General features: G+C 42.5%; 3 protein-coding genes across 7 annotated transcripts in view; 1 reads left to right on the top strand and 2 right to left on the bottom strand.

The window, feature by feature from the left end:
- The window catches only part of LOC136437297 (protein fem-1 homolog A-like), a 42,581-nt gene that overhangs the window by 21,124 nt on the left and 6,361 nt on the right, over window positions 1-15,096 (top strand). For 2 of the 3 annotated variants that reach the window (XM_066431821.1, XM_066431820.1), the window contains exons 2-3: window positions 12,049-12,185; window positions 14,441-14,620. In XM_066431821.1, coding sequence (XP_066287918.1) covers window positions 12,074-12,185; window positions 14,441-14,620 — 292 coding nt within the window. In that variant the 5' untranslated portion in view covers window positions 12,049-12,073. Of the gene's footprint in view, window positions 1-9,694; window positions 9,784-12,048; window positions 12,186-14,440; window positions 14,621-15,096 lie in introns of those variants that run through there. The other variant, XM_066431823.1, reaches the window with a different exon arrangement.
- Window positions 260-4,222, bottom strand: LOC136437302 (26S proteasome non-ATPase regulatory subunit 10-like). Of its 2 annotated transcripts, XM_066431828.1 has the most exons (5): window positions 3,940-4,209; window positions 2,112-2,294; window positions 1,358-1,526; window positions 1,062-1,181; window positions 260-933 (listed from the first exon to the last, which is right to left on the bottom strand). In XM_066431828.1, exons 1-5 carry the CDS (start codon window positions 4,019-4,021, stop codon window positions 744-746), a joined length of 744 nt encoding a protein of 247 aa, XP_066287925.1. In that variant the 5' UTR covers window positions 4,022-4,209; the 3' UTR covers window positions 260-743. The 2 variants fall into 2 exon arrangements, with proteins under 2 accessions (XP_066287925.1, XP_066287927.1); XM_066431830.1 differs by lacking the exon at window positions 2,112-2,294 and having other exon boundaries at window positions 3,940-4,222.
- On the bottom strand, window positions 4,623-11,293 carry LOC136437293 (26S proteasome non-ATPase regulatory subunit 10-like). 2 transcript variants are annotated; one of them, XM_066431815.1, is made up of 5 exons: window positions 11,148-11,293; window positions 9,583-9,747; window positions 8,860-9,028; window positions 8,564-8,680; window positions 4,623-5,381 (listed from the first exon to the last, which is right to left on the bottom strand). In XM_066431815.1, exons 1-5 carry the CDS (start codon window positions 11,227-11,229, stop codon window positions 5,201-5,203), a joined length of 714 nt encoding a protein of 237 aa, XP_066287912.1. In that variant the 5' UTR covers window positions 11,230-11,293; the 3' UTR covers window positions 4,623-5,200. The 2 variants fall into 2 exon arrangements, with proteins under 2 accessions (XP_066287912.1, XP_066287911.1); XM_066431814.1 differs by lacking the exon at window positions 4,623-5,381 and adding an exon at window positions 8,101-8,389 and having other exon boundaries at window positions 11,148-11,292.

Here is a 15,096-nt window from a genome sequence, read left to right on the forward strand (position 1 = left end):
ATCCAGGAATCGGAAGGACAAGAAAGGGCGCGCAATTTTACGTCAGTTTCTTCCAACCCAACGAAACCAGCTAGAGCATTGAGTAAGATGAAGGTAGATTGAAGCAAATACTGAGCTGTCCAACAAATGTAGTAGGGATTGAGTAGGATAAGTGTTGTGAACAAAATAATTTCTCTGGGCAGCTAGCCTTCAAGAATAATGCAGGTCTAAAGTGACAACTATCATTGTAGGAGTAGCGAGTGACTGCACAGAGCATTAATGTGAGTGTTGACCAACTTTTAATAGGGTAGGTATTGAAACATATCAGAGATTAAATGAAGAGAGCATACAACAAAGTTGAACTTGAAGCACTAGGCTGGCCAATAGTAGGAACTTGCAGGTAGACATTAATAGACATACTTTTCATGATGCACATTCGTCAGCAAGCTTTTGCAATTCTTAACAGGGGTTTCTTTTTTTAACTGCTTAGCAAGTAAACGATACCAGCAATACAGCAAGTCCTTTCAGTGTCTTTCATATCTTCATTCTTCCGACTTACCATTTAGACGCCTTTAATGGGTTTGCTTTCTTTTACAAGATAAAAACTATATACCTCAGGTTTGGTGACATGCGACCTGTTACATGGACTTTGTACTACAGTTGATGTGATTGTAGCTGCATCGTGTGCTCAACAATATGCTTCATATAGAATGGTGTATACAAGCCATTCTATGCTGTCGTTAAAGATGCGAAAATATGTAGAGTCACGTTTGTCGTGCTGTTGCACATGCTTCCATGAACCGAAGCAATTCTTGGGCAGTGTCTGGTCCCTGCTCATTAGTGAACGCGTCATGCCCACAGCACTTCTTGTGTCCGGCAGTCCAGTGTTGTTTCTGACAGTCACGACTGCAGTAGCGGGTCAACTTGCACCGGCCACACAGCTTCAGGGCTGACCTGTAGAAGATGTGGCAAGTTTACAACTGCCTTTTGTAGGCTTCAAAGACTCTTAGGAATTTAGATGGGTCAATAGCCACATTTTTAAAGTGCGAAAAATTGATGGAACTGTCATAAGCAAAACCTACCTGTAGCCTGGTTTGCCACACTTCGGGTTGCAGCATCTCAACAGCTTGGTCTCCATCGCCTCTTGTATCAGCTTCAAACTCTCTTCACAGCCGTCAAGCTTTTCGACTTCCAACCCCGACCTAGTGGAATATGTAACTCATTTAAGGGACCGTAGTATGTGATCACTATCACACACATACAACACACACACTCGCACTCAACTAACCAAGGCTGAAGCCGGCGAGTCAGACCGGCTTTATTTGAAAGTTTGTCTACAAAAGAAACAATCTGTCATCCTAAGAAGAATGGCACTTGCCTCTGGGCTTTATCGATCGAATCAGGTCTTGCTCCGAGTTCGATCAGCCGCCGAACTGTGTCGACATGGTTGAAGACACACGCAGCAATGAGTGGCGTGTACTGGTAGCCGTCTCGTATGTCTACTGTTGCACCATGATTCACCAGCAAGTCGACCAGTTCTGTCCTCCCTAGATGGGATTTACAACACAGGAAATACATATCAAGCAAACCCTGTCTTCCACGAAGTGATATGCCATGTAAACACGTACGCGCAATCGTTAAGTTTAAACAAGGAGGTTATAATAAACAAGGTATTTTCCAGTCATAGCTATACGACTCGAAAATCTAATAAACCATCATGCATGAAGTATTGTAATTCTCTTTTTTATGCGTGCTTTTCAGTACAGGTCTGTACTATAGCACTTGCTTAGCCTAGCCCCAGTAGACCTCTGATTTTAGCCTCTACCAGGCTCCGCGGATCGCTGGGAGATTAGTTGATAGAGTGAACAGTATGCCAGGGATAGCCCGCTATACCCGTGGGTCGCCTATTGAGCTTCCCTGTATAGCGGACTAGACTACTAGTATATGGAATAGCTACCCCTAGCAATTTGGCTGCATACTATTCACTCCATTTGGCCAATTTCTACTATTTTCCCAGCGATCCACGGAGCCTGGTAGAGGCTACATATGTTGCAAATTGGTCTTTGGATGGCCATGAAGAGGCGTGCATCATATTCAATAATACAGACAAGCGTTTGTTTGAATCAACCCACCTTTACCCGCTGCTGCATGAAGGGCAGAAAATACATTAATGTTTCTCTTGACCACAGACGCCCCCTTGCGGAGCAGCAGTCTCACGATGTCAACATGCCCATAGTAACAAGCCCAGAACAATGCGGTGCATGGCGGTGAGAGCGGGTCGCCAATTAGTTTCCATGGCAGGTCAATGTCTGCACCTGTGGTTGGTGATTCATGATTAAGTTAAAACAGTCCTTGGTTAAAACGAATAACACAGGCGAGTTTTCATACGTTGATATGATTTTGTAAGGATATGTTTCCCAACCAGTGCTCAGTGACGAGTACAAATTCATGAACTTCTAGAACTAGTAGAAGGAGATCAACCCACTACTAACCGATCCGTCGATAAGGAGTTTAGGAGAGCAAGGATCTTAAATGGTTCTAGACTATGTCCTAACGAATAGAGACACATAATATTTGCAAGGCCTGGACATTATAGACTGGAATCCAAGCCTAATTATATAGCTCCCAATTCTCCTCTCCGCAAATCCAAACCTATTATAGCTCCCGAGTCTCCTCTCCGCAAATCCAAACCGGACGATAGCTCCCAAGTCTCCTATCTAAATCAGAGGTTTGGAGTCCAGGCTTAGACATTACTTTTCAAGTAGACATTCGGCTCCGGCTTGTTTCTCATGTATCTTTAGGCGTTTTGTCAAGCTTTCTTTTTTGTCATATTTTTTAGAATTATTATTGTCTTTATGTCGCCAATCAAAGAAGCGCTAACAAAATAGAAACAAAAACGCCTAAAAATACGTCAAAAACAAGCCAGGGCCGAACCTCTGCGAACAAAAATCTTGCTCGACTGTTGCGGCCCATTCTGTCTTTTGTTCTAGTTATCGTGCATCACAGTAAACGGCAGTAACAACTATTCCTTGCAGTCTCATACACAAGTTGACTGCTATTTACGGTTAGAATTCTTATTATCTTCGCCGAGTATTTGTACTCTCCATAATAAGCCTTGATTATTAACCCTACACATTGGGTACCTGCCTGTGGCACTGGCTGCAAATACACCTGATACACCTGATATTATTATTATTATTTGGCGAAGATAATGTGTTCGTGGAACTCTAGTTGTCTTTATTATTGCACCGTAAATAGCAGTCAACCTGTGTATGAGACTCCAAGGAATAGTTGTTACTGCTGTTTACTGTGATGCACGATAACTAGAAGGTCCTAGAACAAAAGACAGAATGGGCCGCAACAGTCGAGCAAGATTTTTGTTCTCAGCCCAAGCTCGTATGTAAATCACTTGCATGACACGGAAAAGATCAAAAGGCGCCACTAGTGCGCTGTAATTCACACTTGTTTGAAAGTCATAATCTGTTACATTTGAATAATCATCCTCAGGTCCAGAGCCCTCTTTTCAAATCCAACAGTGAGAGAAAACATTAACTGCAATGAAAAAACAGCATTAGTAGAATGAGCGTAATACGTAACTGTAAATACTTGTGTTTGGAGAAAGCTGTACCGTAGTGTGAACATATGCTAGACCGTGGGCGTGGGTGGCTTGGTGGGTACTCAGTGGGAGATTCGGACAATGAATAAATAAATAGTCAAGTCTTTGTGTCGGTGAGGATGTTGCTCATGTTTAAACACGTCCGCTTCTGGGGATAGTAGAGATTGGTGAAGAAATAGACTTTGTGATGTGTAGGCTATTTTAGGGACAACAAAAAAAAGAGCCCGAAATCAAACTTATTTAGATCACCGAAGCACATGACTAAAGCAAGATCTGGAACCAAAATCATTATTTACTATAAACACCTCCTTCATTTGCTATAAAGTTAACGTCGTTCGACTTACCAGCTTTCAATGCCGTTTTAACGTCTTCAAGCGAACCATCGATAGCAGCAGACGACAGAAGTTCATTCGCCTTTTCCGCCATTTCGTTAGGACTGCTTGTGTTGACATCTACCGCGCGTGCTGTCTAAGTTTGACCCGAGTCTGAACTGAAGAAACGGTCTTGTCACGTGAGCTATTGTTTTGACACGTGAGCTTATGTCCATGAATAGCATGCAAACGCAGACATTCATAGAAGGAATATAGAGAATCCGTTTTTCTACGATCATACAGCTTTTTCAGAAAAAAAACAACACATTTTCCTACATGAGTCTTGCTGTTAGCAATTGATGGCACGAATATGCAAAGGCATGCTCTCATTCGCACGGGGGGTGCGTATTTTTTGCGCTTGGTTGCTATCTCTTCTGGCTGGACCGTTTTAATTACTATTCAAATTCAAGCAGAGGTGTGGCGGGGAGATCGTTACCTCTTCCGATTTGCCACAGATGTGCTAAATGTCAGAAAACGGGTTTATAGTGAGAAGGTGACGACCCCCACATCAAACCGCTTGGATAACATTATCATTATTGACTTGGATAAGCTTTATGAATGAAATAATTTCTCTGAGCAGCTAGCCTACAGGAATAATTGCACGTCTAAAGTGGCAACGGCCATGGAAGGGCCAGTGACTGTACAGAGCATTAATGTGAGAGTTTACCACCTTTTGATAGGGTAGGCATTAAAACATATCAGAGGTTGAATAAAGAGAGCATATAACAAAGTTAACTTGAAGCACTAGGCTGACCAATAGTAGGAACCTGCAGGTAGACATTAAATAATAAACATCCTTTTCATGATGTACATTTGTCAAAAATCTTCTTCAGTTGTTTCTTAATTTTCAATTACTGATCAAGTAAATGGCATCGGCAATACAACAAGCCAGTGTCTTTCATATATTCTTACCTCCATACTTCAGACTCCGCATTTAGACGCCTCGACGTGTTTACTTTCTTTTACAAGATAAAATCAATCAAGGTCATACGAAAATGTATTTTACATTACAAGTGTACTAGTTTTCTACAAAGACACCAGAATCATATCCTTAGAGAGAAATAGCTACCATATAGACTATAGCTATTATATAGACCTTGGTAACATGCAACCTGTTACTTTGTATTACATATTTGATATGGCTGTAGCGGTACCGTGTGCTCAACAATGCTTCATATACAATGGTGTATACAAGCCATTTATGCTGCAATTAAAGATGCAAAAATGTGTAGAGTCATATTTGTTGTTCATATTCTGCTACGAACTGATCAAATTGTCGATAGGGGTCTGGTCCCTCGTCAGAGTACGCGTCCTGCCCACAGCACTTCTTGTGTCCGACAGACCAGTGTTGTTTCTGACAGTCCCTGCTGCAGTAGCGGGTCATCTTGCACTGGGCACAAAGCTTCAGAGTTTTCCTGTATAGGGTGAACAAGCTATTTAGGGACTATACAGAGTTTAGAAAGTTTTTCAGTGTCATTTTGCAGACTAAAAAACTTACCGACTATTCAGGGACCGTAAATTTAAAAAAAGAAAAGTTTGCAACTGCCTTTTGTAGGCTACAAAGACTCTTAGGAATTTAGATGGGACAATAGCGACATTTCTTTGGTGCGAAAAAAATCTCAACGATGGAACTGTCATCAGCAAAACCTACCTGTAGCCTGGTTTGCCACACTTCGGGTTGCAGCATCTCAGCAACTTGGTCTTCATCGCCTCTTGTATCAGCTTCATACTCTCGCCACTTCTGTCAAGATTTTTGACTGCTATCCCCGACCTATTGCCGGAATATGAATATGTAATTCATTTAGGAGACTTTATCACAAGATATAAATATCATACAGTAACACACACACTCAATTATAAACCAAGGCTGAATCTGCCGAGTCAGACCAGCTTTCTTTAAAAGTTTGTCTACATACTAGTAAGAAACGATCAGTCATCCTATTTTCTGAAGAAGAAGGATATTAAACTTGCCTCTGGGCTTTATCGATTGAATCAGGTCTTGCTCCAAGCTCAATCAGTCGCCGAACTGTGTCGACATGGTTGAACACACACGCAGTCATGAGTGGCGTGTGCTGGAATCTGTCCCGTATTTCCAAAGTTGCGCCGTGATGCACCAGTAACTCCACCACTTCTGTCCAACCTGGATGGGATTTACAACACAAAACTGTGAATACATATCAAGCAAACCCTGTCTTCCACGAAGTGATATGCCATGCAAACACACGCAATCATAAAAAAAGGCATTTTCCCGTCCTTGCTATACGACTAGAAATCTGATAAACCGTCATGAATTATTGTAATTCTCTCTTTGTGTGTGCTTTTCACTACAGGTCTGTAGTCTAGCACTTGCTTAGGCTAGCCTATAGACCTCTTAGCTCACTAGTTCCATACTAGAGGTGTGAATCACGTAAAGCGTGTACATTTCGCAATGACAAGTCGTATCTATTTCTAGATCTTCTGAAAGCCCGTGAGTTGAAGTATTTTTGGGCGCGGTGCAGTTGGTTCGCTATCGAAGCCTTTTTGTATTAGTCCGCGGCAACGGTGATGCGGTTTTCTCGCCTGATGACCCAAATAGCATCGTTTTTAATGCATTTTCACTGGCGAATTTGCGTCATCGGAGATTGCGAAAAAGTTATCACATGACTTTTTTTTCTTCATTTTTCAGAGACACCAATTACTAAGCTTGCTCAGCATGTATGCCGTGACCCCAGGAAAACTCTTTTGTTCCGAGCAGGTTCGATCAAAAAAGTGTAAACAAATGATAATTTTCGGGTGCAAAATTTACATTTTACTATGGTTTCTACCAAAAATAAAGGGACAACGGACAAAACCGATAAATACATCGGAAAACAGCAGAAAACCGCTTTTCGCCCATGTGATTACATTTTCCGTCCTACTTTTCTTGGTGGTGAGGGTATCAGCCTACATACGAAATCGCAAAAAAAAACTCCGGTCACACCGTAGTTTGAGAAATAGTCTTGTCACGTGAGCTATTGTTTTGCCACGTGACCTTATGTCGGATGAATAGAATGCAAACGCAAATATTCATAGAAGGAATATAGAGAATCCGTTTTCTATCCATACAGATTTTTCAGAAAAAATATTTTCCTACATGAGTCTTGCTGTTAGCGAATGATGGCACAAATATGCAAAGACGTTGCTCAAATTCGCGCATGGAGGTGCATATTGTTTTCGTTCGGTTGCTATCTTTTCAGTACCGTTTAGCTCTACAAATAGAAAAAGAAAAGTTTATGAATATATTCCTTTTCCAGACCTTTGCGTTCTCATTCAACCCATCTGACAATAGATCACGTGAGAAGATACGTCTTCCCTCGTTTCTTCAGTTCAGACTCAGACAGCAGTGGTGGAAGGTGCCAACAACGGCGGTCCTAACAAAATGGCATCCGTATCTGCGAAGGAAACTTCTGATCAGACTGACGCGAATTACCTTCTGCTGTATCCTGCTGATACTAGTAATGGGTTACTTCAAGGCATTGAAGCGGCTTTGAAATCAGGTAAGTTTAGATCGAACTGTTGTCCAACAAATGTTACTAAGTAGGGATTGAGTTGGATAAGTTTTGTGAACAAAATAATTTCTCTGAGCAGCTAGCCTACAGGAATAATTGCGCGTCTAAAGTGACAACTATCATAGAAGGACCAGTGACTGTACAGAGCATTAATATGAGTGTTTACCACGTTTTAATAGGGTAGACATTGAAACATATCAGAGGTTAAATAAAAAGAGCATATAACAAAGTTGAACTTGAAACACTAGGCTGACCAATAGTAGGAACTTGCAGGTAGACATTAACCAAATAGACATCGTTTTCATGATGTACATTTGTCAACAAGATTCTACAATTCAAAACAAGTGTTTCTTTATCTACTTGCTTAAAGCAAGTACAAGTAAATGATACCAGCAATGCAGTAACTATCTTTTCAGTGTCTTTCACAATACTTCTATACTTCCGACGTCTTCAACGGGTTTACTTCTTTTACAAGATAAAACCAATGAAGGTCATATGTATTTTACATTACAAGTGTATTAGTTTTCTACAAAGATAGCAGAATCATGTATCATTAGTGAGAAATAGCTATATACTTCAGGTTTGGTAACATGCGACCCGTTACATCTGACTGTAGTGGCATCGTGTGCCGCTCAACAATGCTTCATATAGAATGGTGTATACAGGTAATTCTATGCTGTCGTTAAAGATGCAAAAATGTGTAGAGTCACGTTTGTCGTGCTGTTGCACATGCTTCCATGAACCGAAGCAATTCTTGGGCAGTGTCTGGTCCCTGCTCATCAGTGAACGCGTCATGCCCACAGCACTTCTTGTGTCCGACAGACCAGTGTTGTTTCTGACAGTTACGACTGCAGTAGCGGGTCAACTTGCACCGGCCACACAGCTTCAGGGCTGACCTGTGGAAGATGTGGCAAGTACACGAACTATTTAGGGACTGTGAATGTCTAACAAAAGTTTGCAACTGCCTTCTGTAGGCTACAAAAACTCTTAGGAATTCAGATGGGTCAATGGTGACATTTGTTTGGTGCGAAAAAAATCTCAACGATGGAACTGTCATCATCAAAACCTACCTGTAGCCTGGTTTGCCACACTTCGGGTTGCAGCATCTCAACAGCTTGGTCTTCATCGCCTCTTGTATCAGCTTCAAACTCTCTTCACAGCCGTCGACTGCAACTGCTATCCCCGACCTAGTGAAATATGTAACTCATTTAGGGGACCGTAGTCATGTCATCACCATCACACACATACAGCACACACACTCACACTCAACTAACCAAGGCTGAAGCCGAGGAGTCAGACCGGCTTTCTTTGAAAGTTTGTCTACATAAGAAACAATCAGTCATCCTAAGAAGAATGTCAAACTTGCCTCTGGGCTTTATCGATCGAATCGGGTCTTGCTCCGAGCTCAATCAGCCGCCGAACTGTGTCGACATGGTTGAAGCTACAGGCAGCCATGAGTGGCGTGTGGTGGAAGCCGTCCCGGATGTCTACTGTTGCACCATGATTCACCAGCAATTCCACCAGTTCTGTCCTCCCTAGATGGGATTTACAATACAGGAAATACACATCAAGCAAAAAAAAACCTTCCACGAAGTGATATGCCATGTAAACACACGCAATCGTTATGTATAAACAAGGTATTTCCGAGTCATTGCTATACGACTCAAAAATCTGATAAACCATCACGTATTGTAATTCTCTTTTTTTATGCGTGCTTTTCAGTACAGGTCTGTAGTATAGTATAGCACTTGCTTGGCCTAGCCTCAGTAGACCTCTGATTTTAGCCTCTACCAGGCTCCGCGGATCGCTAGCAGAAAAATTTGTCCAAATAGAGTGAATAGTATGCCAGGGGTAGTCCGCTATACCCGTGGCCGTGGGTCGCCTATTGCGCTTCCCTGTATAGCGGACTACATAGTATAGTCAGTATAGCTACCCCTGGCAATTTGGCTGCATACTATTCACTCTATTTGGCCAATTTCTACTATTTTCCCTGGTAGAGGTTACATATGTTGCAAATTGGTCTTTGGATGGCCATGAAGAGACGTGAATCACATTTATACAGACAAGCGTTTGTTTTGAATCAACCTACCTTTACCCGCTGCTGCATGAAGGGGAGAAAATGCATTAACGCTTCTCTTGACCACAGACGCCCCCTTGCGGAGCAGCAGTCTCACGATGTCAACATGCCCATCGTAGCAGGCCCAGAACAATGCGGTGCCAGGCGGGTAGCCACTTGGTAGGTCAATGTCTGCACCTGTGGTTAGTGATTCATGGTTAAGAATAACACAAGGTGAGTTTTCATCTATGATCATTTATGATAATAATTTCAGGTGTATTTGCAGCCAGTGCCACAGGCAGGTACCCAATGTGTAGGGTAATGAGGCTGTTTAACGTGTTCGAGGCACCTCCTCGAGCACGGGACCCCCGTTTTACGTCCCTCCCGGAAGACGATTTCGTGGAAAGCTTCGTGAGGCTACAGCAATCCGGACGTCCTTGGTTGGTCCCCCATCCAAGCACTGTCCGGACCGCGCGTTGCTTAACTTCCGAGATCGAGGGATCGGGTGTATCCAACGCGCCACGCGGCCGTAGCTTACGTTGATATAATAATAATAATAATATCAGGTGTATTTGCAGCCAGTGCCACAGGCATATGATTTTGTATTAAAGGAAAATGTTGAAGTTAAACACTGCTCAGTGATGAGTACACATTAATGAACTTCTATTTTATAGAAGGAGATCAACCCAAACTAATCGATCCGTCGATAAGGAGTTTAGAAAGGCAAGGACCTTTAAAAGTTTTAGATTATGTCCTAGCGAAGGGATACGCATGGTATTCAGTGCAGGGCTTGGACAATAATGCTCTTCAAGTAGAGGGTCGGAACCGGCTTGTTTCTCATGTATCTTTAGGCGTTCTTGTCGGGCTTTCTATTTTTTTCAGGTTTTGTTTATCTTTATGTCGCAAATCAAAGAAACGCTAACAAAATAGAAAATCTAACAAAAACGCCTAAATATATGTCAAAAACAAGCCAGAGCCGAACCTCTGCTTGGAGAGTATTTTGGACACCGTTATTTAGCAGTCAAACTGTAAATGGGACCCCAGGGAATAGTTGTCACTGTCGTTTACTGCACGAGAACAAAGACGTTCCTTTTCAGCCCTAGCTCGTATACAGATCGCTTGCATAGCACGAAAAAGATCAAAAGGTGTCACTGCACTATTGTGTGAAAATCCTTATCTGTTAATCTACATTTGAATAATCATCTCCTGAAGGTCCAAAGCCCTCTTTCAAATCCAACAGTGAGAGAAAACATTGTATGTCTGCAGATAAATGAAAATGTAAACATTACATCACATGTAAGAATCTGAAGAAAAAAAACTGACAGCAGTACTAAAATGTGCGCAACAGCTAAACTGCAAATACCAGTGCTTGGAGAAAGCTATACCGTACTCTGGATAGATGATAGGAGCACATTAGCCTCTACGAGGCCCCCGTCCTATCGTTGGGAAAATAATAGAAATCGGCCGAGGTACTCCGCTATACAAGGTAGTCCGCTATACAGTGAAGCTCCATTATCGATGGAGAGGCTAGAAGCACATGACTCAAGTAGCAAAATTTGCAACCAAAATTACTACAAAGTTTATGTCGTTCTACTTACCAGCTCTCAACGCCGCTTTTACGCCTTCAAGTGAGCCTTTTTGAGTAGCATTCTGCAGAAGTTCGTTCGCCATTTCTGCCATTTTCGTTCGGAGAGCCGTGGTTGACACCTGGCGCGCGTGCTGGCTAAGTTTGAACTGTAGAAACTGTTTTGTCACGTGACCTATTGTTTTGCCACACGAGCTTTTGTTGGATGTATTGAAAATGCAAACGCAAATAGTCATAGAAGAAATAGAGAGAATCCATTTTTCTAATCATACGGCTTTTTAGAAAATTAGATTTCTTACATAATTTTTGCTGTTACTGTTAGCGATTGATGGCACAAATATGCAAAGACATTGCTGTAATTCGCGCCGAGGCGGGGGGGGGGGGTTCTTGCGCTTGGTTGCTATCGCTTCTGGGCCGTTTTAATCACTATTCAAGCAGAGGTTTGGCAGGGAGATACATTTAATATCAAGATTTACCTCATATGTGATAGACGTCAAAAAGCGGGGTTTGTAGTCAGAAGATGACGACCCCCACATCAACCCTCTTGGAGAATAATCTTTTTTTTCTGTAAACGTGGAGAAATTAAGATGGAATTTTGTTGCCTCATGCCAAGGACATAATGTCCTTGCTCATGCAGAACTGTTAAAAAAGGACTGCAACCAAACGCAAAAACCACGCACCCCAAGCGCGAATTATAGCAATGTCTGTGAATGTATCTGTGCATCAGTCACTATAAGCAAGAATCGTGTAGAAAAAGTGTAATCTCGTGAAAAAGCTATAGAAACAGAAAAACAGAAAATTATTATCAATCTATTCCTTTTCCAGACCTTTACGTTCTCATTTTACCCATGTGAAAACTGCCCACGTGACAAAACAACTTCTTCAGTTCAGACTCAGACAGCGCGGGGGTGGAGGTGTCGACAACAGCGTCTCTAGGAAATGGCTTCTGCATCTGCGGAGGAAACTTCTAACCAGAATGGTGCAAATTACTTTCTGTTGTATGCTGCTGAGAATGGAATTCTTCAAGGCGTTGAAGAGGCTTTGAAAGCAGGTACGTTCAGATTTCCTTTCTCTACAACTGTTAGCTAAAGCAGAAATACAGTGTTAGTGAATGGTTTTCTCATATTTGGGTAAGAGGTCTTCAGGTTCTAAATCTGCTGAATTGGCCTAGCCTGGTCCCAGTCTCTAGGGTCGGCTTAGTGATGTTTTACCGGGCCAGTCAGTTTCTGATGGCCTTTCTACCTCTGGCTGCCATCCTACTTCCGCTACACCTTACATCTGCTGCCTTCCTACTTTTCCGCCGCCCGTAAACAACACCCCGAGCGGCCTAAGCTGTCTGGGCGGGTGAGGGTCACTCACAGTGCCGTAGAGATATCGGGGAGGCACCGAGGGTATGGATTCCAGGCTAAATTGGCCGGCCTGAATTTACCGTCAAGCGTTGCCAGGACTGCTACCCCCCCCCCCCCATGCAGACCCTCATATGTAGCATACAGTGTCCAAGTCTTGTTATGTCTGACTAGAACTAGCCTTACAGCCCCTGCTCTCCATAATTCCGTATTTGTAGTAGAGTCTGTTTTGGTGAGTGAGCAGTGTTTGGGAAGCATGTAGCCTGGCAGCCAGACCACAAATCCTAAGATATTTCTCGTGTACTTAAGACGAGTGGGGATCTGGCATCCAGGCTACTGGAAGCTAGTCTCCAAGCAGACCTACGGTTGCCAACCCGTAGGTCTGCTTGGAGACTAACTGGAAGCATGTCATTTGTTTGAGACGTGATTCTTTCCTGTTTTCAATCTCGTTCACGGGTCCTGCTGCGCAGATCAAAGGTGAGTGCCTTGTAAACCGCTCTGTACATGACACGTCCATATGGCCTCCCAACGGGAGTCGGTTTGCATAACACAACAGTGTGGCCAAGACGTGGTTTGTTTATGCTTCTGTGATATCCAAGCGCAGCAGATCCAACGGTTGCAAAGACCGTATCCAACTGGCAGCATCCTCGTCCACCAGGACCTTTCCGCTCTACGTTACATCGAGCGATGTAACGTGGAGCGGAAGGGTCCTGGTGAACGAGGATGACTGGCAGAGGAAGTTTTTATTGCAACCGTTTTTTTATTGCAACCGGTTGCAATAAAAAAACTTCAACTGCCAGTTGGATACAGTCTTTGCAACCGTTGGATCTTTTTGGAGAATATTGCTTATGTGCACTTGGATCCGCGGTTTACTGTGTAGAACTATAATTATTGACAATGACAATGACAATGAACTTTATTGCATATTCATGCCCAGCATGGGCTAAATGCATTAGGTAACATAAAGTAGAAGAAATGGAACATTGTTACATATTCCATCTAAATCTACAGAGTCTCTTCTCTCTTTTTGAAACATTTGTATACAAATTCACATAGTTTTCCAATTATATCGTCGTTTTTAGATGACATGATACATGTGAATAGCTCGTTATTTTTAAGATGCGTATATTTTTTGTCTAGTTGTATGGGACTTACAAGGGATCTGCGCATGTCTGCGTATAGTGAGCATTCTAAGATAAAATGTATTTCATCTTCTATACAATCATTGTCACAGAAAGTACACATTCTGTTATTTGGTGGAGTCTGGTTGTACCTTCCAACTTCAATTTGCAATGGATGATCGCTGATCCTTAGTTTAGTCATGGCTCGGCGATAGTTAGAATTTTGTATATCTAGATATTTTTCTTTTTCATACGTAATCTTGAATTTTTTGTAAGTTCTCAATTTGTTTCCATTCTTCCCTTTTTCACCAGAAGAATTAAGTTGTGAGTAGAAATGTTGAAGAAAGTTGTCTTTCAGCCTCTGTTTTAGTTCAGATTGAGCGGATAGCGTGTTTCGGTCTTTGTTAAGTAAAAGGTAGGCAAAGCCTGACTCCTCCAAGATTTTACTAATATTTGAAAGCCAGCATGGTATCTTTCTCCTATGTAGGTCCTGCTGTACTAAAAAAGCTTCATATTGTAAGCTATCTTTCGGCATTTCTCTAACTAATCTTTTATAGTATGAATAGATTCTAGTATACACTTCAATCCAGAGGGGATATCTACCGAGCTCTGCTCTTGTGGCAAGGTTGCTGGCATTTTTTCTTACGCCCAGGATTGCTTTACAGAATTTGAGATGTACTTGTTCAATTGGAGAGTTGTCGTTTAGTCCAATCTTGCCCAATACCTCCGCACCATAAGTTAATATTGGAACTATTATAAGTTAATATTCAGTGACCTACTTGCAAAATGATATCAGCGCTTATGGGTCCTTATGCACTCATGTAAATCACCAAACGCAGGTGCAGACATTGACTTCGACCACGTGCACGATGAGGTCGACTACAGCAGCGGTACAGCATTGAACCTCGCTAGCCGCTGGGGACACGTCGACGTAGTGAAACTGCTGCTCCACAGGGGGGCGTCTATGGCGAAGAGATGCCGGGATTCAATTGCTCCCCTTCATGCAGCAGCGGCCGAAGGTAGGCCAATCCACAACAAATGATCACAAATGCGTTTCTGTTAAACCTTAAAAAAGATACCAGTGCAGCGGAAGCTATAGATTTGAAATTATGACGCAAGTGCTACACGTGCTACACTCACTGAAAAGCGCACAAAAAAATTATGACGGTAACGCTACTAGTATATCATACTCTCGCGTCGCATAGGGCCCTGTCACACTTCTGCGTAAATTCAAGTGCGCATGAGTTCCGCAGTAACATTTTCTCTGGTTAGGTAAATTTTGCGGGGAGGAAGTTGTTTTCTACTTTGACCCACCGTCGAGCAGTCTAGTTATCAAACCAAAGAAATTATTTCTTCGGCTGCAAACCAAAAACATGTCAATGCGCAACTCATGCGGGATTGTATATGCGCACAACTTCAAGTGTGACAGGGGCTATAGCAAGGGCGTGCAAAATACCTTGTTTATTTACCATGTTCACATTACTTCACCGGGAAG

This window comes from Branchiostoma lanceolatum, chromosome 6, assembly GCF_035083965.1.
Source record: "Branchiostoma lanceolatum isolate klBraLanc5 chromosome 6, klBraLanc5.hap2, whole genome shotgun sequence".
NCBI lineage: Eukaryota > Metazoa > Chordata > Leptocardii > Amphioxiformes > Branchiostomatidae > Branchiostoma > Branchiostoma lanceolatum.

Bases quoted from the DNA above. Each gene is read 5' to 3' on its own strand.
- LOC136437302 (XM_066431828.1), bottom strand. From the start codon at position 4,021: ATGGCGGAAAAGGCGAATGAACTTCTGTCGTCTGCTGCTATCGATGGT. The intron at 2,295-3,939 runs GTAAGTCGAACG...CACCAACCACAG, and splicing joins TAAAACGGCATTGAAAGCTG to GTGCAGACATTGACCTGCCA. The intron at 934-1,061 runs GTAGGTTTTGCT...CATCTTCTACAG, and splicing joins TGTGGCAAACCAGGCTACAG to GTCAGCCCTGAAGCTGTGTG.
- LOC136437293 (XM_066431814.1), bottom strand. From the start codon at position 11,229: ATGGCAGAAATGGCGAACGAACTTCTGCAGAATGCTACTCAAAAAGGC. The intron at 9,748-11,147 runs GTAAGTAGAACG...CACTAACCACAG, and splicing joins AAAAGCGGCGTTGAGAGCTG to GTGCAGACATTGACCTACCA. The intron at 8,390-8,563 runs GTAGGTTTTGAT...CATCTTCCACAG, and splicing joins TGTGGCAAACCAGGCTACAG to GTCAGCCCTGAAGCTGTGTG.